Source organism: Rissa tridactyla, chromosome 6, assembly GCF_028500815.1.
Source record: "Rissa tridactyla isolate bRisTri1 chromosome 6, bRisTri1.patW.cur.20221130, whole genome shotgun sequence".
In the NCBI taxonomy this organism is placed as follows: domain Eukaryota; kingdom Metazoa; phylum Chordata; class Aves; order Charadriiformes; family Laridae; genus Rissa; species Rissa tridactyla.
Window position 1 is genome coordinate 45,443,345 of NC_071471.1, and position 25,425 is coordinate 45,468,769.

General features: G+C 39.6%; 1 protein-coding gene across 1 annotated transcript in view; it reads right to left on the minus strand.

The window, feature by feature from the left end:
- RET (ret proto-oncogene) overlaps positions 1-25,425 on the minus strand; it is an 89,754-nt gene that overhangs the window by 30,253 nt on the left and 34,076 nt on the right. Inside the window, exons 2-9 of the mRNA XM_054206382.1 lie at positions 13,513-13,764; positions 11,567-11,869; positions 10,841-11,082; positions 8,910-9,108; positions 8,246-8,445; positions 3,659-3,917; positions 2,408-2,533; positions 1,436-1,546 (exon numbers count right to left, since the gene is read on the minus strand). Coding sequence (XP_054062357.1) covers positions 1,436-1,546; positions 2,408-2,533; positions 3,659-3,917; positions 8,246-8,445; positions 8,910-9,108; positions 10,841-11,082; positions 11,567-11,869; positions 13,513-13,764 — 1,692 coding nt within the window. The remainder of the gene's footprint in view (positions 1-1,435; positions 1,547-2,407; positions 2,534-3,658; positions 3,918-8,245; positions 8,446-8,909; positions 9,109-10,840; positions 11,083-11,566; positions 11,870-13,512; positions 13,765-25,425) is intronic.

A 25,425-nucleotide genomic window follows, 5' to 3' on the forward strand; every position in this document is an offset into this window, starting at 1 on the left:
CTTTCTATTTATTGCTTGCCATTCCCAAAGACATGTCCCCTGCCAGTAAAAGCTGGTATAATGGTAACTCCTGCACCTCTGAGCTCCCAAAACACACTCATTTCTTTGCCTGTAAATACACTGCTTTTGGGCACCAGCCCAGGTTCTGAATTGCGTCAAATCATATATAAAATTATCCAACTCAGGCATTAAAAAGGCATACATAACATCTTGAAAGCTTGTCTTACTTGCCTGCTTCTATTATCCAATAAAACAGTATTTCTTTCAGGCTTCTGTTCAGCAAAACATTTGATGCTGCATATGTTGCACATTACATGTTTTAGCATCGTAGCCCCCGGCACAAATATTTCCACTTTTAGAATGACAACTGATTGCTGTTATTACCAATAAAGAATTCTTTTCAGATGATTAGAGAAGTTACTTGCGTTCACTTCAAGCATTTCTGCCAATTTAAGAATTGTTTATATGCACTCTAATGAAATAATTATCTTTGTGATAAAAGTAATTTACAATACACAGTCACATTCTTGCATGTAGGAAATACAAAGATGCCTCTTTATTTATTCATTTTATAGAAGAATGTAAGTCCCTGCCTGTAAGAAAACGCTACTTCCTCTAGGAATCCATTTTAACACGTAAACTCAGAGTATACAATGTCAGAGCCAGAAGAATTATTCAAAAAACATCTATGTCTTTTTTCCTGAATTAGATACTGATAGATATAAAGATCCACTTAAAAATTATCATTTCAATTGCTCAAGTGCAATACGCTGTTTTTCTAACCTTTATTTCTTCAGGGCGACTGTGAACTTGCACGTATGAGCAGATTTTGGAGTGGAATGTAGAAAGATGTGTTCAAGAAAAAACTCAAATGCATTTCAATTCTTCCTTCATAAATACTGTTTATACTAATCTCTGCCTGTATCTTTGACTAGATAAGGCACTGGATCATTTTGATGGTCATCTGTCAAATAAGGCCAGGTGCATTTAACCAAATGATCCTCCGTAAGCACATTTATTTTAAATTGAAATTTGCTTCTTCTTACTTGAACTGGAGTTCAGATAGGCATGGTTTCTATCATATTGTGCTAAAGTTTGGAAATAGGGCATTAACTTGCCTAAAACTCATACCTGTTTCAGGAAATACATCCACTGAAGAACACTACCTGTGAATTAACAAGGGGAGCAGAATGAGAATTACTGAGAAAACCTGATCTTTCCATCACTGTCAGCCAATAGGTGCTGGCTGACAGGCTTAAAAAAGAACAAGATTAGTCCCCATAACCTTAACTCCCTTGTATGATTCAAACGCAGGTATGACAATGCAGAGATGCTAAATATGTTGAGCTTGTAAAGGTATTTGGGATCAAGGAAGTGGAACCTGAACAGCAATCAGCGGTGACACAGAAAAGCCCATCCTAAAACATTTCCGTACTTGTGCAGTCCTGGGGGCACACAGCTGGATCTTTGTTCTCAATCGCATCACAGGTGCCATCCGGACAAGTCTTGATACTCGGCGTGCACGTGGAATAGTTTGTGGTGATCCCTGTAAACACAGAAACAGACAGCTGCCCAAACACGACAAGGCTTTGAAGGAAAGCTTTTTGCATCTTCTCAGCGCACATCGACACACCAAAGCCCAGGTTACTTTTCTTTTTAAAATAAACATCTATTAATATAATAAATACCATCTGCTAAAGTAACAGCTAAAAGCAATGTATATTTTTCACTACGTTTTCTGCTTCTGACAGCCCTTTGGGTATGTCACTTGCAGTTACAGTGAGCATTACTTGAAAAAGAGCTAGTTGACCATCTTGAGACTGAAGAGTGGCCTTCATAACTACGGATGTCTCTACACAATTTCACACATCTTGAAGGTTACAAGGAGTCGAAGAGAATTTGTGATATTCATGCAGTTTGAAGGGACGAAGGGCAGAGAAGTACTGTTCTGGAGGTGTCAAGAGTACTGTTATCCGTCACACTGTTTTCCGTGCTACAGACCACAGAAAACAGAAACAACAGAGACACAGCTTGTGTGCTCACTGTCTGCGGGGACATACCTGCTCAGAGGCTCTTTGGTTTGTTCCAAACTCAATTCATGGTCGCAGAGATTATCTTGCGAGCCATAAGTCACCTATTCCAGTTACACTGCTGCAAACCCAATTCACTACCTCGTGTTTTACATGTCACGTTCAACATCACCAGGGACAAGATCAAGAATCACCATTCCAACTTTCCTTCCCAGCACATGTTTTATTTGGGTACCATGATTAATTCTTTTAGTCCCAGCATCTCTGTAGTTTACTACACCATGTTGTCCAGCCAGAATAAATCAGTTTGTATCTATGGAAGTCAAATGCGCAATTATGACTAAACAGAAGCTTGATTTCGCACAACAGAAATGTACCTTTTCCACTCCCCTGTCTCCACTGGCATCTTCCTGTCAGCACTCCCAGACCACCACACTCTTCACATTCAGCACGGTGCTTGCTCACGGCACAAGAGTTAGGGCAGTCCTCCTCTTTTTTTAAAACTGTAGGGAAGAGCGTTTGCTGTCAGTGCAGGACAAGGGAGATGAATACATATGCAAGTCAGCTCAAATCGGAAGGAAAACTCCGTTCTTAGGAGTAGACAGGAAGGAAACAAAGATGAAGAAAGGAGAGAAAGACTGACTGACTCGACTATCGATAAACTTAGATGAAAAGTCCAGGTGTTTCTCTTTTGTGAAATAGAAGACAAACACGATGGCACGGTTATCTTTGCTTGATAGCACACCGCCAATGCCTAGAAGTGTAGAAATGTGCTAACATACTGGTAAGAGAAAAATGGGGACCACAAGTACTTATGGCTTCATACAAAACTTAATTGAGGGGAAAAACTTAGTACTTGGGCTAATGCAGTAATAGCCCAAAGAGCAATAGCTAGGGATGCGTGATTTCAGGCAGCACAAGGCTCTTGCAAAAAGAAAAGTCCACTGCAGACTTTTGGTTCTTCTGCCTCAACCTGTTCACTCTTGGCCTAGAAGTTGTGATACGATAGAAGGGAATGGAGGAAATTTTCAGGTAGAACTGTAAGGTTATGCACAAAGTGCAATATGGTTTGGAGAGAAATGATTATTTACATTTCCCGTGTAATCCTCCTCTGCTGTGGCTGTTGTAGAATATTTCTAACATTCTGCCCTTATGAAATTTTCAATAAAATGAAGTCAATACAATCGCTGCATGAATGTTAAGCAAATAAATTTTTTAAAAAAGGAAAAATTGGAGTGAGAAGTGGGGGAAAGATGATTGACTAAATATACCTAGGCCAGAGATTTGTGGTTTCATATACACACACACTTTTTCTTTTTCCCCTTCCACAGGAATATGTGAAATACAAAATAAAGGTCACAGAGACACACAAAATAGATTCTTCTAAATCAAATGTTATCACAAACATTAGGAATTGCATATGATATACCACATTTCTGTGCATTAGTTCTTCAAACAAACATCTGCTACGGGCAGGTCTGATTCAGAACTCAAAAGGCAAACTTTGCAATCCATATCTTGTAACTCAGACTCATTTTCATTGTTAATACCATCAGTTTGGAGCTACCCTACTAATGCATCACCTAATACTCGTACCTCTTGTAAATCTAATTGACTCGAGTACTTACGAGTTCCTTCCAATACAATAGTGAGGAGGGTTTTGGTATGTTTCCTGCTCTGCTTGTCGGTAGCTTGAATAGTGTATTGTATTTCCTTGCATTCAGGTCTGCGTAGCACAGCAGAATCGTTCACATAAAGGCTTCCCCATTTGCCTTCTTGGCCTTGAACTATGCTGACAGGATAGCAGCTTCCGTTGGGGGACAGTAACTTGTAGGTGAAGTTCACACCATGGAATTTCATACAGTTTTCAATGCAGATTTTTCCTATCTAGACTCAAACACCAACAAAGAAATCACAGACAACAGAAACAAAACTATACATCAAAAATATTCTGTGCTTACCAAAAATACGACCGTATTACACCTTGCAGAGTTCAACATTTATCTTGGGTTTATAGATTTGATATTCTGCTACCAATGCAGTATGTGAATGCTTCAAATATGGTTTATTCTCAGTAAAAACGAGAGGTAAAGTGTTACCATTGTCTTCAGACCAACAGTGGAAATACAAAAAGCCCTGACCCAGAGACTCAGCGATATTTGGTGCCTACTGCTGATGGTCAGCAGTGTTCAGTGAGAACAAGACCCTGTGATTTCATAAAGTCTGAGTTCAGTCCCTGCTCTGTCACAGTGAGAAAAACTTCGGTTTTGCTTGAGAAAGCAAACAGCTCAATGTGAACAAAGCTGAGACTCTTTTCAAAAGAGATAGAAATAGAAATTGCTAATACATAATTTTCCTACTATTACAGTTGAAATGTTTCTGGCCAGCAAAGTTGTCCAAAAGCATTAAAAGGAATAAGAACCTCATTGTTTCCCATTTGCAATTTTTTTAACGTTTTTATCTAAAAATTAAAATATGTTGGTTTGACATATTTGAACTTCTGCCTGCCAGAATATCTATGCTAGAGCACTCTTCAGTGTGAAACAGTTTATCTAAGGAACATGGGAATGTAAAGCCCCGTCTCCTGTCCAGCTCCTATAGGAACTGATCCAAAGCTCACTTTGGTTTTTCCATTTACAAGAGTGGGATTCGGATCAGGTCCAGAGGCATTGGCTTTCCTTGCAGGCAAAACCACAATGTGAAGGGTGGGGTGTTATTTAAGGGAACTTGGTGACGGATTCTTTTCAAATGCTGCAGTTAGATGTGTTTTCAAGTAACACCACTGCTGGTAAAAGCATATCTGCACATCTTGGTTTTAGCATTCTTTAATAAGAACATTAAAAACCAGAAAAAAAGTTTTTGTACTAAGACCTCTTCCTATGAACCTGGACTATCTAAAGTCATAGAGGAAGCTTTTGCAGTCCTAGAAGCATACTTTGTCATAAGATAGTCCCACGTCACCTAACTTACTCCCATTCACATCATGAACTGGTCACTTGGCACCATGGGCTGGGTTTTTTTTGGGGTTTTTGGGTGGCAGGATAACATACAAAGACTATTATAGCAATCAGAAACTAGTCCATTTCTTCCATGCTGTCTCCTCCACACAGCATGCTGGGACTGGCTGGAAGAAAAGGAAGTCAAGAAAAGACTTCAACTGTTCATAAACTGTCTAGACGCAAGGTCTACACAGATCCCTTCCAGAACCACATCATCTTAGCTTCGGTGCTGCATTGCAACTGTCAGTGTTTTGCAACTGCTTAGAGGGTGTTTCTTTGAGGCAGTAGGGGAACATAATGATGTTCTATGGCATGAACCTTTATATAGACTAAACTGTCCTTTCTGCCTACTCTGTCATAACTGCTTTTTCCAGGCACCTTTTTGATCAACAGAAATTTTCTGCAAAGGGGATGGAGAAGACCCCATAAATTCCAGGTCCCTGAAGAGCAGATTATCCTTAGAGTAGTGCACGGGCCAGTGTTGCTTTCTCTGTATAATTTGAGTAGAAACTAAAAATGCGCCCCTCAAGAAGTTTCTATGAGAAAGATGGACTTTCTCTTTTTGCCTGCTTCCACTAGGTAAAGCCCAAGCTTGTCACTTTGCCCTGCACCGCAGGTCCTGCAGTCAGCACAGCTTTCCGATGCAGCAGAGCACAGCCCCAGGGGAAGGAGGTAGAAGCAGCCAGTTCCTCTTTCTCATGAGGAGGGTGAAAAAGAGCCTGGTAATCAGGACTGACATCAACGTACAGGGGAGGAACCTACAAAGGTGCACTGGCAAGACACACAATAGTTAACACAGAAATACCATTATCAGAAATAGGAACGGAAAAATCCATCTTTTGAGCTCCAGAGTTTAATAAAGTCCGGATAAGGATGATGATAACGTTCCTCTTCACTGAATTCCAGGGACTTTTGGACATACAACCTCTCTAAAAATCTCAGCTGATGTTATTCATCATTTGTCTCAGTAAATGTCAATAGAGCTTTAAGTCCTTTGATAAGTTAAATGCCACTGGGCAAGCCTGTACCGTCAAGGCCATGCTCCTGTTATTCAATTCATTTAGCTGCTCAAATAGACAAATGGCATCAGCCCAGCAGTTAATCATTTCTTCACGCTCTTGTGTTTTCCTTAGGGCAAGAGACAGTTCAGCCTTCATATTGATTTGGCCCAGTACTTTTCCTCACTGCTCTGGCACATCACGGCTAATTACGCAGACGACTTTAATAATGTGAAGTGCTGAGGACTAAGCTGCTTCCATCGACTTGCGCTCCAACCCAAGCCCACTGTAAATTCAAACCCAGCCTCAGAAATAAGTGGATGACAGTAGCTGATCGAGACCATCTCCAGAGCCAGGATGAGTTTTGCATTTTGCTGGTCAAGAATCAGAACAAAATCTCTTTATGAATTTGTGCTTAGGCTGCACAAAGAGAGATCTCTTCCCACAGACTTGGACTCCGTCTTGCCAGAAACAGTTTTTGCTGCTACTGCTGCCACCCAGTGAAACTGCAGAGTTACTGGGAAGCACCATTGTTTCCAGAAACCCTAATATTCCCTTTCAGACGTTTGACTGTCCTGACAACATGCAAAACCAGCAGCTTTAAAAGTTAACTGGTTTTTTATTTGTTTCCTTTTTGGCTTTGCATTCTGGAACTAGATAACTATATACTCCCAAACTTCAAACAAATGTGTTCAGGCAATCAAGGGTATGCACAGATAAACATGGTTTAACCAAATTTAATTTGGAATTAATTAATTAATTCATAAGATTATTGTATGCACCTATATGTAATATATATATACACACACACACATAAAAATCAATTCATTCATATATATTAATTCACAAGTAACAGTTAAGTTTCCACACTTTTTAAAATCACAGTTATGTTCTGACATACGTACAGTTGGGGCCCATTTCTAGATGCTAAGAGCTAGACTATGAGTATCTTACACATCTATGCTGTTATTTTTTTCAGGGGGAAACCCACTGATTTCATCCTATCTCCAGGCAAGAGTTTTTCCACACTGCTGAGAACAAAGCTTTCGCAATCTGATGCTACGAAAAACCCAAACCTAACATCAAAAATACTGTGATCTGCACAAAAAGCACAGAATATGAAGTTTCTAATGGACTGCAATTTTAAAAGTTGCAGCACCAAGGCATCACAAAATGTCATAAAAAGGCAGCTTTTTGTAGAGAGCCCGCTGTGTGAGCACAACTTGGTATCTTTTTCTTATTTAGGATATTCAGTGCAGACTATGAGGAAAATGTCCTTTGACTAAGCAGTAGCATTTTTATTGGTCGCGTAAAGCCTGTTCCATACTCTGAAGAGCTATCAAGCCATAGTGCATTTCATCAGATAAAATATAAGAACACACAATATATCTAACTTTCGTTTTTCTTTCTTTTTACAATTAGCTAGGGGCTTAAAGATTAATAAAACTGAATTCTTCCTTAGAAGTCTTCTAATGAATTGGTTTTCTCTGCAATTGGGATGATCATATTTTAGTCTCAATCCTCCTCTCTGCTACAAGTACAGCCGCAGTTTTATAGCTTTATTTAGTTATGAGGTATACTTTCCAGCAGCTCCCCTCAAATGGATCATCGCTGATGTTTTTAATATTAATTTTCATAACATTAATTATATTGAACCAGTTCCTTATTAATGTACATGTTCCATAGGTATTACATTGTAATTTTCACCTGATTAATGTCAGTCTGTTCAGAAGTGTTTCTGGAAGGCATTATTAATGGCAATGGTAGTGATTAAGCTAAAATGAGGGTTAAATTAGGAAGCACATTAATTACTAACTAGCCATTATCAGGAGAAAAGCCATTAACATACTGGAATACGTAGAGCTGGGACAAATTTTGTTTTTCGCCTTTGATATTTTTCCAGTTATTTATGCCTAAGCCACTCATGGTTGCAAGGCCTTCTGTCTCTATTTCTCTCTATTAATACAATGTGTATATAATGTGTATTAATACAATGTAATATAATGTGTAGCCCCTCTTCTGCTCTGATGTGATGGGAGAGCTAGTGTCTAGTCTGCCTGCTATCTACTGCACCCAGCAACAGTCATATTGATAGGAGATTTTTCATTGATTCTACTTAAAACAGCCACAACCAATGCTTTAACACATCTCGCCCCAGTGATCCGTCTACTAAGCTCCACCTCTAACACAGAGTGAGAGTAATTAACACAGTTCTTACTTGTGCAAAACGTTCAGCATTTCTGTTCACTGTGAACTGGTAAGTCATGTTTGGAAACTGAATGCTGACAGGGAGGATGGAGACATTGAAATGAAGCATCACCGATCTTTCTGGGCCATGAAATTCTGTGTCATTCACCAAAACATCCAACTGGAAGGAACGATGCTCTGTGACTGAAATGTTTTTATTCAGCACCAGTTCTACGAAAGAATAGATTAGTCTGTTACCGACCCGCATCATCTGCAAACATATATTTTGATACTGCAATCCCAACAAAATTATATCAAAATTATACATATCAAAGTTAAATCCTAACAGTAAACAGAAGGTAAATTAAATATGAAAGTATGCTCCTATGGAGTTACGCTCTGTGCCATTCAAGATGTTTGTAGAGGCCCTCTTCCTTTCTAACTGCCATGCTGAGAATCCTAAAGTCAGGACCTCTTGCTCAGTAATATACACAACATCATCCCCTACACTCCCTTATCCCAGAGATAAACAAACTCCATGTTTTCCATACCTGTTTAAAACTTGGCATTTGCTTAACTTGAAATTTCTCAGCTTTCTTTGGCTCAATATTTACCAAATGCTTCAAAAAGTTCAAGAGCTTATTGGTCAATTACTAACAAGCAACTTCTCCTTTATTTGAAGAAAGAGAGCTTACTGTACTCATGCCGAGTTCCCCTCACTTGGCTGCCATTTGGGCTGAAGTGGATTTCATCGAAGACGTGCTCTACTCGAAATGTTTCACTTATCCAGGGATCGTCGGTAATGATGGTTCCTGTGTATTTCTTTCTGCTTTCAGGGGGATAAACAGGTGTGGTGTCTGCATCATATACGGTTAGCGTTGCAAGGACAGTTCCCTAGAAGGAAATAATAAATGGCATTGCCGAATGACCTTGAAGCTTTCTTCCCCTGATACAAGGGGGGAGATTGAAATATGCGTCAAATAAAACCTTACAACTTTCACTCAAGCCCACTTTCATTTACATTCATTTTAAGCTTCAGGTCACCTATATTTCACACCTATTTGGATCTGAGTTAGAAGCTCAAAAGAATATGACACAGTGAAAAAGAACTCGTCATGAAATCATTTGAGTCTATGTCTAAATGCAGCGCTAAACTTTTGAGGCAGGAAACGAGTGCACGTGCACAGCTGATTTTTTCTTTGGTTTTTGTTTTCCTTTTAAAAAAAATAAAAATCTACGTTATTCTACCATACTACTAAGAAAGCAGATAATATGTATGCTTAAAAGACAAGGCAATACATTCAGACAGGTTAAACTCATTCCTGAAGTGACAAAAGGTGTCCTGGGTTGGCTGGCTTCTGCTTAGTCTACCTGGACACTGAAGCCACAAGGCCTTAAAAATTTTTATTAGCAATTCCGCTATTTCAAGTTCGATTAGTTACTAGAAAAGACTGAAAGTTTCCAAATATAATGCTTTTCTTTCCCCACTGCAAAATGACAGTGAAAATCACGATGTTCCGGACGCTTTGGAGGCACGTAATTTCAAAGAGAATATTTTACTTTATAAAACAGTTTTATGAGACCTTCACTTTCTATCATCCAGAGCTAAATCAAACTCCCAAGTTTCAAAATTTTCCAAAGTTAAAAGGAATTAGCTTATGACCAGGCAAATGTGGTGTGTTCGTAGGTGTCTTGTCAACACTTGCTCTAGTCGAGAGGTGGCAGCAAACTCCCAAAATAATTCTTTTCCCTTCGAGACACAAACAAGCAAAATATATTTCGAAGGGAAATTTGGCTGCAAAAAAAAAATGCTGCTGTTGTGAAACAGAAGTCCTCTCACAAAAAATGCATCATGTAGGCCCCAAAAGAAGTGTCATCTCTATACCACTGACTTATAAAGGGTTGTTGCTCTGGTGGGAAGAGCCGAAGAGCCCACCTGTTTACTTCCCTACCGTGGCAACGGCTGTACGCGTGCAGGGGACAGATACAAAAGGGGTTTGGGCCTCTTGCAAGATTGTTTTGGGGTGGTATGGGAAAAGTGGGAGGGCAACATCAAAGCAAGATCCCGGAGCTCTCACTTAACAACCTAACACTGGAAACTTTACAAGTGCCATGTTTGTCTGCAACAGCCAGCCACTCCTCCTGCCTTTCTGTTAACTGGTACAGCATCCTCATAAATGTTCTGAATGTAGTTTTGATATCTTATATAGCTTTGCATATATATGAAGGACACACACATATACCTGTTGTAACAACTGTCAATTTTAGTCACCTGGGAGAAGAAGCAACCCCTGTAACAAATACAGAGCAGAGCTCAGTATGGGGAGATACAGCGATCCTGGCCAGAGTCCTAGCAATGGTCCATCCACACCTCAGGAACTGCTAATGTGTCTTTACATTGTTTAAATCCTGACCCAAACTCTTCCTATGTTGGGATCTGAATGAAATATAACTCAGGGGACAAGAACTCTACAGACTTGTTGTTTTACAATCACAGATCTGAAGAGCATGGTGTGATCACGTGCTTGATGCTGAGATCCATTGCCCAGAGCATGGCATTTCCCAATCGTTATGCCTCCCACCACTGCGCTCCCACTTCAGGGACTAGATAAAGGAGAACACTAACCTCTTTCCTGTTGAACTCCACGACAGCATCTGCAGTGTCAGTGCCATTGGGAAGGAAGGGAGGAGAGTCATCTTCGTCTAACACGTTCACCAGGAAGGGCACCTCAACCTGCATTTCCCTGAAGCCCTCTCTCACGGTGCATTTGGCAATCAGCTCGTATCTCTCTCTCTCTTCTCGATCTAGGCGCTGCGTCACACTCACGCCGGTGGTGTTCTCATTGTATCGAAAGGGCATACCTTCAGCTGAAAAACATAGCCACAGTATAAATAGGGACAGTCACTTCCCATTGTAGGACTCTGGTAGCTTTCTTCTTTAATACCCTTGCAATCCAGTCAATCCATTTGGACATCATGATTGCATGATAAAAGGCAGACTCAGAAGTGAAACAGAAGGAAATTGTGGGGCTATTTAGGGTAAGCAGAAAACACGGAATAGATGGCAAGATCCTACAGTCTAGAAGAAGCACAATTTAAAGCTCAGGATATTCCCAATCTGCTCTTAGCATGTGCAAACTTCTAAACCCAATCTTTTCTCCTTGGAGAAGGAAATAGTCCTCCTTACCATCCTCTCTGCATATCTTAAAGGCAAAATCTTCAGGGTCAGTTCACATTTGCAATGGAATTTCCTTTATGGAATCAATCTAGAGGATCTACTACAAAAGAGATCTTAACAGTGCAGCTGCTTACATCTATTGCTGCTACGTGAGTGGCTCAGTTCCAGTTTTACCTGCCAGCAGTTTGTAGGAAATGCTGAGATTCTGACACAGATGATGAACTGAGGGTAACTGGAGCTGATGAAATGTGCCAGGTGGTTTATTCTCCTTGATGTGAAAGGAGAGATCCATTTCTGTGAAGCAAAGCTGCCTTGCTGTCAGGGAACTGCAAGCCGGTGCAGTAGCATTGATCAAGGAGAGGAAAATCGTGGGGCACTTGGGGCACGTAGCAGAGTCACATTCCTTCTCTTGGAAAGGGTGAGATGAAAGGAAGACATGCAGCCTCACCTTTGGTAATGGCATCCAGTTTCCTACAGCTTCAAAAAAACAATACCAGAAGAAATATTTTACAGAAGACATTTCTTTTACCTGTTTTGTGCTCTAGTCCATTATTCCACAAACAACCACAGTCCTATTATGTAATAAAACAATTCTTGAACCCGTCATCTGCTGGTTGGAAGACTTTAAATCTTAATCTCAACAACCCCAGTAAGACAAAATACTTTGCAGTGTGTGATACCACCAATTTTATATCGTAGAACCTCACAGAGCAGTATCGGCGTTGTGTCGCTAATACACTGACATAAAACAGGTCACTAACAGTAATCAGCTTTTTGATAGGACTGTTTTCTGGAGGGACTAGAGCAGAGTGGGGAGGCAGCAGGGAAAATGAATGTGCAAAATGGCAATAAATATTCAGGACAGTTGCACAACAACTGCTAACTCATTCGAGTCACAGTGTTCTGATAGTTTGTACCAGTTGAGGATATGCCCAAACTGTTTATGCTTAGCGGACAAATTGCTTCACCATTTTGAAATATGAAGAGCTGGTCAAAAGATAACATAGAAGTTAAAATCAACCTGTGGCATCTACTAATACAGCCTCAAGCCTTCATTATTTTGATTACCTTGCTTTGACTACAGACAGAATGATAGCAACAGATCTAACTCGCTTGAAAAGATGCTCTAGGTCACTTTGATCCACATGAACAAAACAAGACTCTCACATTCTGGATAGCTATTCTTCCTTTGTTCAGTTACAAAGAGCTATCTGATATTCATGAACAGTGAGTACCAAAAATGCAGCAAAAATGGGTGAGATATCAAGCACTCAGCACTTAAAAAATAAAGCAGTAAGTGTCTGAAGCTGAACATTTAAACATCAAGGCACCCAAGTCAAAGGGTAGTGTTGATATATGGCTCTTACAAACTCAAGGCAGTTACTACAGGCTCTCTCTCCAAAAGCAGAATTTCTGTAACTGATCACAGCGGTATGCCATTAACTCCTCACCCATTTCCTCCTCCACCATCTAATGATACCTAATTTCCTCATAGATCAAAATCACCAAAACCAATTTACTGCTAGAGCATAAAAGAAGGGGAAAAAACTGAGATAATTCATTTCTGTAGTTCAATAGTAAGCTTCTCTAACAAAGCCAAATCTCACGAGAGGGAGGAAGGTATACTTAACCATTTCTTCCAAGAGCTGTTTGGTGTTACACACGAATGTACTTTGTGAATCCACGTTACCAGAGCCTGAGGACCATTTAGATAAGAGTTTGAACTAATCCAAGTGCATTGGTCTGGGCACTAAGCGCACAGCATTAACACAGTAGAATTGTCTTAATTTGCATTAGTGGATGAACAAACTGCAAATCTCAATGTAAAGCTGTGAATTATACAGCTGCAAAATGCGGAAAAAACATTTCAAGTAATGCAACTTTCCCACTGTATTGGAGTGCACGGTGTGAGCAACTGGCTCTGTCCCAGGGCAGTGTTTGCTTTGGCACACGGTTCCCTGCATTTGCTGTGGGTTTCATTGCATCTGGTTCCTCTTTTTAAAAGGGCAGATGTGTATTTTCTAAATTTGATGCTCATATACTGATGGATAAATCTCATGACCTGAATGTATTTTAACAACAGATACTTCAACAAGAAAAGCTAGTCTTCTCATACTTACACAGCATGTTAAAGTCCTCTCTATCCAGGCTTTTGCTGAGGTAGAGAAGTCCTGTTTTTTCTCTGATTTGAAACCAATGATTTTCAAGGTGTCTTACTCGAGAAATTATGAGATTCTGGCACAGACGAAAGCGGGCCACTTCCCCGTGTGAATCCCTCAAGGCGTGGATGCGCAGGAGCGGCGTACCTGCCGGCTGATCAATGTAGACGTTCTCAAAGTACTCTTTCCTGGGGGAGTAGAGACCAAAGGCAGCTGCAAAGGAAGGCAAACAAGAGGAGAGTTGCTCCCAGTTAAATGATGTTTGCACTGGCATTTTCTTAAGAGACACACTTCCAAAGAACCAAAGGCTTCATTCTCTAAGGATTAAAGAAGCATTTAAAAAGGTGTGGGAAAAGGCAGATGCTCATCTGGTGTAAATAAATATAGTTTTACTGCACTCAAGCCAGGACATGGCCACCAAAAATTTGGCCTATAGTTTATGTTCAAGTTACAAAATCATCTGCTTTTTGAAAGCAAAACTGCTTTGATGTAAACATGGCCCAGTTTAAGCAGAACGCTTAATGAAGCTCCACTGGCTGAATTTTACTTAAGTTCATATCTGGAGCTCTCAGCTGTAATTCCATTGTCTCACAGATGATATTCAAAGAAGGAAAAACCCTTTGAGGAAATCACACACTTTAAAAGCCTAAACACGCTCTCTGTTGAGAGAAAACACAGAAATGTATCAATGGCTCGCACACTTTTCTTCTGACTCTGTAAAACCTCTCTCACATATGAGTCTTTTTGTGGCTCCCTCCCTTTCTAAACAGGCCAGCATGATACTTTCGGTAAAGAAATTGGGAGCTGTTTAAATAGAATTCACATGAAAGTCTTATAAGTATTTTAAATATCACAGATGGGAAAGCTGAGAACTGACTTGCCTGAAGCAGGGAGGGAAATGTACATTTATTTTTAATACAATGACTGCGACTGACTCATTGCTCTTCTCCGATTTTCTTCCCTGCTCTGGCATTGCAGACATGTACATTAGTAGGGCTCAACCGCCCCTTGATGCCTGTGTCTTCAGCTGATCTCGTCTCCACCAGGTCACTTCGCAATGGCCTCTCTACCCCTTTCCAATGCTTCCCTTCCAATTCTACTGCTTGCAAATACGATCAGAGTGAAATGCTTGACAAGCAAGGAAGGTACAAAGCGACGCTCGTTGCACTCACGCGCACTGAAATACTCTGTCACTCTTGTACTTCACCTGCACTGACAGTCAATACTTACTCCATACTGCAGAATTTTGCATCATTTAATCTGATCTGATAAAGAGTGAGGCATATAAAAGGCTCATGCATCTGCTGAACAAATGAAAATAATAACAATTTCCATGTGTCACTAATACAAGACTATTTTAGCTTAAATCAAGCCAGATACAACTGGAAAGGAGGGTAATACAGCAGTAAAATTAGGGATATAATGCCAAAACATCTTCAAAATAGCATCAGGCTGTAGCACGTGTTTATTTTTTATTACTATTGGATCCATACACTGTTCTACTGAATGGAGAGGACCACAAACAAACTGTAAACAAGAGACCTCTAATTTCATTTGGAAATACCACAGAAACCACTGTACCTTGCAATGATTCACGACATCATCAGTATTCCTGGATGCAATTATATCCATGAGATTTACAGAGGCCCATTATTTTTTCTACATATACTTTGCAATATGTGAATAAAGTGGTAAAGTAATATAGTAGGTGAATTTGCTCCAAAGTAATTCATTCAAAGGGAAGCCAACAATAATCTTTTTGAGGTTTAGACAAGCATTAACTCCTGACATCCCCTGTCTGGAAAAAAATTATTACTTCTGATTCTGGTGCTATCACCATCTTTTTTGCACGTTAGATTCCTGAACATTCATAATAAATTTCAAATATTTTTCCAGTTCTTCTATCTGTCCTTTTTGAAGTGCAGGAAAACCTGGTGAATATGCACCGCTAGAAGTCCTAACAAACAGGTTCGTTAACAAGAGGGTGATATCCAAATAGCAAGTCCAGTCCCAGTGCAGCCAAGTAGATTTCCTTGAAGTATTTTCTATAAAATCCTGATTCTAGAATTATGAAAACTTCATCACGAGAAATTCAACACTGAAAATTCACTGCTCAAGACTAAAAAAAAAAAAAAAAAAAAGGCTTTTAACCCACTGATGCTTATAAATGAGGCCTATACAACATTAGCAATGAGACAGAGGAATATTTTACTAATTTCCTTATTTCTAAGACCGGAGTGAACAGTTCTAATGCAAGGGGTGCTGTGTGCTCAGCGTCACAAACACATCACGCGGTGCAAGAACTCTGGCACCACAACAGAGACATGAAATCACCTCCAGTAAAAGGAGTATATGGGAAGTAGAGTATACATAAACAGTGTGGATGTGTATAGTGTTAAACTGAAAAGAAAAGGGGAAAATGGAGCATTTTGAGTTGTAATTATTTATTTCCTCAGCTTAAGCAAGCGTGTTAATCTTTATATGCTTTGCTCTACAAAGCTGGGCCCACACTACATACATGCCAGCATGTACAGTCACGTTTAACAAAGCACATGAATGATTACGACTGACATTGCCACTTAAATGTCCAAAACTTCGCATGCAACTACACCTCAGCAGACGTCAGCATCCTGACCGCTCTGCATTTGAAGGAAAAAGTTAGTATTGAAGCTGCGGACTCTCTGAAATTCTTTGGCATGAGTTCACAGGAGCAGTCTTCTCCATTCTCAGAAAAAAGGGGGGGAAAATCCTGTAACATAAAAATTTGATTTCTCTGTAGATAACAGAAATGCAAACCAATGCTTTGTATTCTGAAAAGAGAGGACTCCTCCTTCATAAAATAATTCCGAACTTGTACCACTAATTAACAAGAAATATTTTTCACAAATATAAAGCCACTTGAAGAAATTATGAACAGCTGCTGTAAGAAATTTAAGTAGAAGCAAGATCTTTTTCTACCTGATTCAAACCCAAAAGCTGATGAAACTAAATTCTGTCCATCAAAAGTGCGCATACTTCTATAGTAAGGGCAATACCTAAGAACAGTTTTAAGTGACACCAGTGGAACTGAAGTACGTTCATGTTTTACTTAGAAAACAAGTACTTCAAGTGAAGAGGCTTTACAACACTGTAGAAACTTAGATGGTAAAATCTAAAAAAAAAAAAAAAAAAAAATATATATATATATATATATATAAAAATTTAATTTAGCCATGTAACAAGATTCACCCAGTGCTGCTGATCTTGAAATTACTGGGATTTTGTAAAGTGGTTTGCGCCACTCTCTAACTCCATTTCAAGCACTGAAAGAGATGAGAGGTAGGCAACACGCTGCCCAGGTCACAACCACACTCTGCATATCAATCTTTGGAGGCTGATTTTGAAGGAGACCTTTGAAGTAGAAACGCAGCACCCACTTCTCTAAACTGTGTTCATTCCTTTAAGCCCTAGTAAGTTAAAACCAGATTCAATAAACTTGCCATCTGGCAAGTATGCTGCAGGAGGAAGAGGTTCTAATCCTGGCCACAGTTCCTTGTGTCCTGAAAAAAAATAAAAATCAATTTTCAAGGACTTGTGCAAGCTTCCTATGGAAGCCAGATGGAGTTTTTATTGAATCTGCCATTTAAATAAAGAGGAATTGAGATGGTTACACTCAAAACTGGTGGTTAAAGTGCTTTTGCTTAGGAATTAAAAGCAAAGAAATATTTCTTGTTACAACCTTGAAATACACCACGAGAAGGCTGTGCTGTGTAATATACATGAGTAACATAATATATGTGAGAAAGAAAGAGACTGAGTTATTGGAATATTTTGTAATCTCTGAATTATTTTTTTTTAGAGGATGCTTCAGCTCTCTTCTATTCTACAATCAGTGCAGAAAACACGTCAGCCTCTGATGGATGAGCAATATTATGTGATAATAGAGTATCAGTAACATACAGAAGAGAAAAGTGATCACGTTTAAGCGGATGTAATGCTACTGACTAATAGCTCCTACAGGAAATAGATACAGTTATGACAGCAGTTTTCCAGTTCAGGGAGAGAAAGCAGATAAAATGAGAGTGGAGAAATGAGATTATATATACTTTGAAGCCTTCATGATCGCCTTTTGAAATAAGGCAATTTTTCATGCAGCTTTTTTCAGTCACGAACGATTAGGTAAATAATGCCTTTTTTGATACAAATTGCCTTTTTAGTACAAAACTTCTTGTAGAAAACTTCCTATGTTTTTAGTGCTTTTTACACTTACCACTATAGATTTGAACAGCATTGGTGGACTACTCTTCACATACACTATTAAACCGGCTATAGCAACCATCAGCCATGGCGAGGAGAAACATAATTTCACTTTTTAGTCAGAAAATCAAGTGGTGTGAATTTTTTTTTTATGAGTGAAGAGGAAGACCTCACTGTGAAAGTCTCCCAAACAGCGTTTGCAACCATCTTTCACGGTAAAAATCGCAGACTTCAGAAAATATGTTTTGAAGCAAATTATCCCAGTCACAAGATTTGCTCTGGGAAAGATGCACTTTGATAACTTCGAAACCACCTCAGGTCCATGCAGATGACTTGCAGAGTCTCAAAGTACACAGGAGATGGTGAGAAGAGAGGACAACCAGCACACAGCGGGGCCACTGCTCAGGAGCATCCTCTCACCCTGGTCCACAAGGCACAGGCCCCATCCACAACACCCTCTTCTAAAGAGAAGCCGGTGCAGGTTGTAGCAGCCAGAGAACAGCCGGTCAGCGAAACACAGCAACCAGCTCGCTCCTGAGCCTGGAATTGAGAACCTAAGAGCTAAACCCACAGAAACAGCGAAAGCAGGGCACTGTTCAAACTCAAGGCCCACCACCAAGCCAAACCACCTGCCCCAAGCTAAGCACGCAGGTGTCTTACATAGCTCAGAGTGAAAATCCCAAGCTTAAATGACCACTGCTTGGTTTAAGTTACACCATGTATTTGAACTAGAGGCCCGGTCTTGATTTAACAACTGAAATCTAGCATATCTCTCTAAAGTTATTTTGGGTTTCATTACTCATGTCATCCAAAAAACGTTTCTCTAACCTAAATGTTTGCTACCTTCCAGCTTCTTTTCACCAGATCGTGTTTTAAGTTACGCTTTTTTCCACTAAATGAAAACCTTCGGAAATTTCATGGTGCCTGCTGGGTGACCATGCTGTAAAAACACAAGCACTGTGTTGTGTTTTTAAGAAAACATTTTAAAAAAATAATCAGCAAAATGGAAATGGAATGAGGGTTGGTTTTCATTCAGCCAGTAATACACACCTATATAACCCATGTCTCACACAAGTTACTCAGAGCTCCCCAGATTTTGGAGGACAACACGACATTCTAGTTGAGACTAGAATGGACCTCAATGCAATCAAAATCCTTAATCAAGGACTGTCGTGCATCTCCAAGAAAAGGGGTATGCTTTTAATGCAATGATAGCACTATCATTGTAACATAGAGGATTTAACAACACAACAGATGAACATGGGAGTCTGCTGTTAATAATCTCCCATTTGTTGCACAGCATCAGATTTCAACAAGCACTTATCTGGCACGGTTAGTTTTGTGTTCCCGAAATAATTATCTTTACTTTTGATGAGTAGCCATTATGTTCCATTACTAATATTAACATAGCCAATGTTTGATTCATCAGAGAATAAGAGCAGCAAGGCACTTGTATTTTTAAATTAAAGGACTTGCCCGCTTAATTCCCTTCTAGCCCCTATATAATTAAGAAATAAACTCGTCCTTATAAACCAAAAAGTCAGTAATTTAGAAAAAACAGTCACATAATGGAAAGGTAGCATGAAACAGCATAGCTGGAACCACTATGTGGACTGAACACACTGCAAGGTATTCAAGGCAATATCCACCATTTAACAGAGGCTGATCCATCCCAAAAGAATAAAGATGTTTTTGCCAGCAATTAGATGAACGTCTCTTCAGTCAGAGATGGTTTAACACAGAGAACAATCTCCACCTTACGCAGTGAATCGCTCCAACCTTTCCTTCGTAAATGAAGAATTCCTATCATTGCTATCCATCATTGCACTGGGACTCACTTAAACGGTAATCACCGAAGATGAACTATTTCCAATAGACCTGTCTGCGCATCACCAGAGATAACCACTCAGAGAACTAATATTCACCTGGTTAAAACATCACCACGGTTTAAACAAAGCACCCTGAAAAGCTATTTGAACATCTCTGAAAGGGACCCTGTCAACAAGGAATGGCTCTGGAGCTCAGCTGGTACCTGTGGTTCCCGGCAGAGCACCAGCTGACAGGTTCCTTTTTGAAGCCAGGGTGAGAGTTTCAGCGTCAGAAACAGCAGGCAGAGGACGACCTGGTGCCGGGCAGCACCGCTCACTCATCACCGCTCCCTGAGGTCCCTGGCTGACCAGGCGGTCATGGCACGAGACAGCCTGTGCCAGACAGGGACACAGCACCCAGGGGCGGTGGAGGGACCCCAGGTCTGCTGTGCTCCTGCTACGCACCTGCACAGCCAGGCACCCGCCTACGCCAGCCTCCCCGGCCCTCCCGGGGATATACCCACCGCCCAGGGGAGACTGCTTCTTGCACAATCATAATTATTGGAAATTTCTCCTGGTTTTACCCAGAGAAGTCCAGTCAAATTCTGCCATCAGCTCAGTGAGCTCAGGCTGCAGCATGAGTGCCCAGGTATAACCCCCAGCGCATTCGAGAGTCACTAGAACAATGACAAATAGAAGAACTGGCAGACACTTAATTAACTAGCAAGCCATTAAAGCGGCTTAGCAGCATGACGTTACTTATTTTTAGGTGCGTTATTTTTAAGCTGATCATTACAGAAATTGTAACAGATGTGATATGAACCAGAGAACATAAAGAAACTGTATTGAAGGGAAAATGAAATTAATTTCTTTCCTATAAAGCTGCTTGTCTGGACCCCAGGATAGAGTGGATTGAGGAAAAAGATCACTGTGGAGCTTCATACCAGAATTTTCTGAAAGTATGCTCAAACTTTATGGGGCTGGATAATTGCTAAGTTTCACCTGTTGTGTACATTTAAATGTAGCACAAGTGTTAGAGAATGACGGAATGAATTTCAATAGCAGCAGTATCAGTGAAATACACGTGTTTTACAGAATATGATACTTCCAGAGGGAACAGGTCCTTACGAAGTGATGGTAAGCAGAAACAATACTTAGCTGGAATACATTCCAGACCTGTTAAACTGGTCTGCTTTAAGTTAATTGCCTCTCTTGTGATTTTCCTCACCAGATTCCCATGCTTATATTGAAAACAACTCTGAATTTAGACTGAAAACACAGAAATTAAGTAGGTACAAATACTAGATTAAAAAAAGCTCAATCACCTGTATTCACCTAGTTAGGAAAATGAGATCAAATTCCACAAGACATTAATAAGATAGACCTGGTAAAGCTGAAAGATGGATCAGACAAAAAGAAAGTTTGCTTCCTGTATCAAGCATTTTGAACATAAATTTTAAAAGCGTCAAGATCAAAGACAGACCCTAAATTTGTCAAAAAGAAAGTATTTCAATTTGATTTGTGGTAACTGTCAAGGTTTTCATTTTTGTCTCAATTCAAGAATGGAAAAATCTGTACAGCACAGTATCTACCGGAGAACGGGACAACGCTTCTACTACAGCTCTACTCACTGCTTCACTGACGCCCAGTTCAGAGTGAGGGCCGTCCTGTGCCTCCACTCTCCTTTCACAGCCTGTACTTCTAGGTAGTTTTTAGAAACTCACTTTTTAACTTCAAGTGCAAAAAAATGCTGGAAGCTTCCTTTCTCTTGCTTTCTTATGGTTTGTTGGGATTTTTACTTTAGCAAGAAGGCGTTTTTGACACATCATTCTTCTAAATACCCGTGTTTACTAAAACTTAAACCATTCCTCATAGAAATTAACGTGCACAGAAAGCTTCCGCAAGAGATTGCAGGGGTTTCTGAAAATTCTTCAGATGCTGATTCTGTCGCTCCTCCTTATTTGTGTGATTAAATCACGTAATTTCAGAGTTGGAAGGGACCTCTAGAGATCGTCTAGTCCAACTCCCCTGCTAGAGCAGGATTGCCTGGAGCATGTTACTCAGGACTGCATCCAGGCGGGTCTTGAAAGTCTCCAGAGAAGGGGATTCCACAACCTCCCTGGGCAGCCTGTTCCAGTGCTCTGTCACCCTCACCGTAAAGAAGTTTTTCCTCATACTCCTTTTTTAAAGTACGATTTAATTGCTTGAGGATAACTGGATATAATTTTGCTCTGCAGGAGTACAGAGCTGAAATGTAAGACAGGGAAACTGACTGACTATGGAATTGCAGCACAAATTACATTAATAAATATGTAATAGAATTTATTTACATCTGGGTCAAATTTAGTGTATTTATAAGGCAGCATAAAAAAAATGAAGATGACATAATGTTTCATTTTTATACCACTCCAATTCAGCTCTGTACAGACACGATTGATCGTGTTCCATACTTCAGTATTTCCAACGACCTCTCCGTATTTTGCTTCCACAACTACTCCTGAGTTTACAAGCATCAGAGAAACGATGTCACACAGAGAGCCTGTGCTAAAAGCCGCAAAGCTCGAGGGTTTGTTGGGACTCCCTTACAGCACGTGACAGATAAAAATCTTCACCGGTAGAGTGTGTGTATGTACCTAGTTATGAAAGTAGCAAGATTAAAATAAAATCCTAAAAAAAAAAAAAATATTAGTTGGATTAAGAATTTGTGAAAATACACATGCATACGCACACAGAGCTGTATTTTCAACCTTTTATTCTCTTTAAATAGTTCAGCTAGATAACCATCAGGACTACCTGGAGGTGACTCAGACTGTTTATACAGAAGCAAAAGGAGGCAGTTACACCACATTGTCTGTATAAGGGGCTCTCCATACAGCTCAGCTCAGCAGCCATCTTCAGGATCATAAAGCCCACAGCTGTAAACATAAAAGAAATATCGATCCACAAATCCATAATGTCAAGACATTATTTCTTGTATTACCCGATCCTGAGGTAGCATCTATAGAAGCATCTAACAATTACACAAACAATAAAAGAAACAGGATTAACGACAGGCTCAAACCGTGTCCCCATGCATAAACTACGTAGCCTTTTCCAACTTTAATACGGAAGGCTAATTGGAAATATTTTAAACAATGATTTTTTTCATTTTTGCATGAGATAATGCAAATCATGTTTCTGTAAATAAATAGCACCTTATTCAGGATGAATCTGTCTAAAGCAAAAGGAACACTAAGAGAAATTAATTTTAAAAAATAGCATCTCAATTTTCAGAGATAGACAAAGTTTTCAGCATCAGAAAGCAGGAACCAACTCTCCTGAGACAGCTGTAAGTACTTCCCCATCACTGGAAACATCTTCTACAATCTTATGTACCACTTTTATCATTTTTTTTAAAGGTAAGTTGGAATAATAGTAGCTCATAACATGCCTTCTCTCGATATATTCCCGCCCCAGCAGGAACTGGATAGGGCTAGGGGCTAACCTAGCACTGCTGAGGACACACAAATAACAGATTCAAGTAATCAAAGCTTCATTTTGCATTTTAAATGGTCCTCCCTTCTACAGGTTTGTAGAAAGGGATGAGATTATCAAGAAGAAAGGCAAACTTGAGTGTAAATGTTGCAACATCATCTTCAAAAACCACCCAGCTCTGTCGTAGACCGGCTCTGCAGCCACTGGGTCTCCCTACTCTATCACTTTTTTGGAGTCATTTTCTTTTGCTTTCGCTAGTTTCAGTGAACTCTGACAAGCCAAAACATTCGAGGTTCATTTGTGTTGCTCATATTTCTGGCAAGTGGAATTACTGTGCATTATCTGACAAGAGATGCCTAGACAAGAAGGTGGACTCAGTCTGCTGTTTTATTTCTAATTTTTAAAATAAAGACCTGTTTTTCTATTCACCCTCTGTGTGCACTATGTGCCTTCTGGAATGTGTTTATGTATTACGTATATGCAGAGATTGCGATAATGAGAATATATACAGCGATGTATGTATCACTGTTCTGTGCTAAAACTGACACACTAGCTGTAAATCTCAAAACCATAAAATCCTCAATTAATAATGTAGTGACATACAAGTGCTCTAAACTCTTGTTACAATTTAATTAGCTTTCACATATATTCACTTCAACAGTGCTGAGCTCATATGCAAGGTAAACATCATAGCAGTGATTTGGAGAACAAGGCATTGACAGCTAAATACATTTCAATTTCACAAGAAATAAAACCAAATCACAAGACACTCTTATCTGTAGAAACTGTTCAGCATACTTAATAAGATGAAAGGATCCTTAAAGATAAAGACAAATAAGCTTAAATTCATTACCTTAGTCAAAAGGACATCAGTATCACAATGCATTTTCTACATTAAGATACAGATTTAGATCACTGTGCTGCTTCCTTAATAAATATAAAATACTAAGTTTTCACAATCCCCAGTCACGAAAACGAAACAATTGACTGCTGATTTATGACAAATATTTGTATATGCACAAACTCCTGCATTCCATTACTACTTAAGCTCAAGTTTCCCCATCTCCTTTCCTCTAGCTGCACTTGATTCTGCATCATCAGAATGAACATGAGTCTTCCTGTCAATTATGACTAGATGGAGTCAGACATCAGGGATCACCTTCTGACAGCTCAGTGCAATTCCGATGCTACTGACCACAAACACCCCCAGCTATTTCCTATGCCGAAGCCATCTTCATAGGCCAAACACACTCAAGTGAAATATGTACCAATATTTCTCACAAATAGCTATTTTCCCCCCTCACCACCACTGGTTTGCAACAATGAAAAAAAAGGTAACCCTTGGCCAAATGGTTAACAGTATCAGCGTGGAATCATAATTGGAGTGTCTAATTTTTCTTGATCAACAACAGCGGGCCCTCTACCCGCGTCACGGCAAGAGGGGTCTGATTTTCAGAGAAAAGGGGCACATGGCACCTTCTCGTCCTCTAGGGAGCAGACGACTTCACAGCATCTTGATCGATTATTACTTTGGATTCTCCACTGTTGTATTGCAAAACCTATTTTCTATATTTAGTGCAGACGTGTAAAAATTAGCCTGCTAGACCTTACGCAGTGACACAGGAAACAGCTCAGCCCGAGCTGTGTTTTAGTCATATCTAATATATCTAGCTTTCCTCATTTTCTCCAATTCCTGCAGCTCGTGAAAGAAAGAGAGCAGCATCATTACTGCCTTACAGTAGGAGGCAATCAATGAAAATTTTTGCTGCTGGAGGTTGAAAATTTGCCAGAAAAATGGTAATGACATGAACGTCCACCTCTCACAAGAAAGTGCTCCGTTATTAAGAGCTGCTATTCTCTTTCCCAACACTCAAGGGAGCTATGAGCCTGCAATTCAATTTTCCAGTTCAGGAAGTGAAATCTCAGTGTAATTATGAGCTTATTTATTTATTTATTTATTTATAGTTTTGTTGTGAACTAACATACCATTTTGGTTTAGTTTATTATATTTTAGGCGTAGACTGTTATATTTTAGGTGATCTATGAAACAAAATGCAGAAGATAAGGTCTTGCCATTTTTTAATTTTTTTTAATTTTTAATTTATATTATCTCCTTCTAAGAAATACACATATATACTTCCAACAAAAAAATATGCAAAGACCTAAAATACTGTCATGACACGTCTGCATTTGAACCTCTAATTCCTTAAGACACCCTGGTGGAGAATACATTTTCTTTAGTGCTTTTACAACACAGACCTGCTTTTAAAATAGTTTCATAAAAATCTATATTACATCTGCCATCTTAAAAAAAAAAAACAAAACCTCAACCAACAAAGACAAGACATGACCCCCC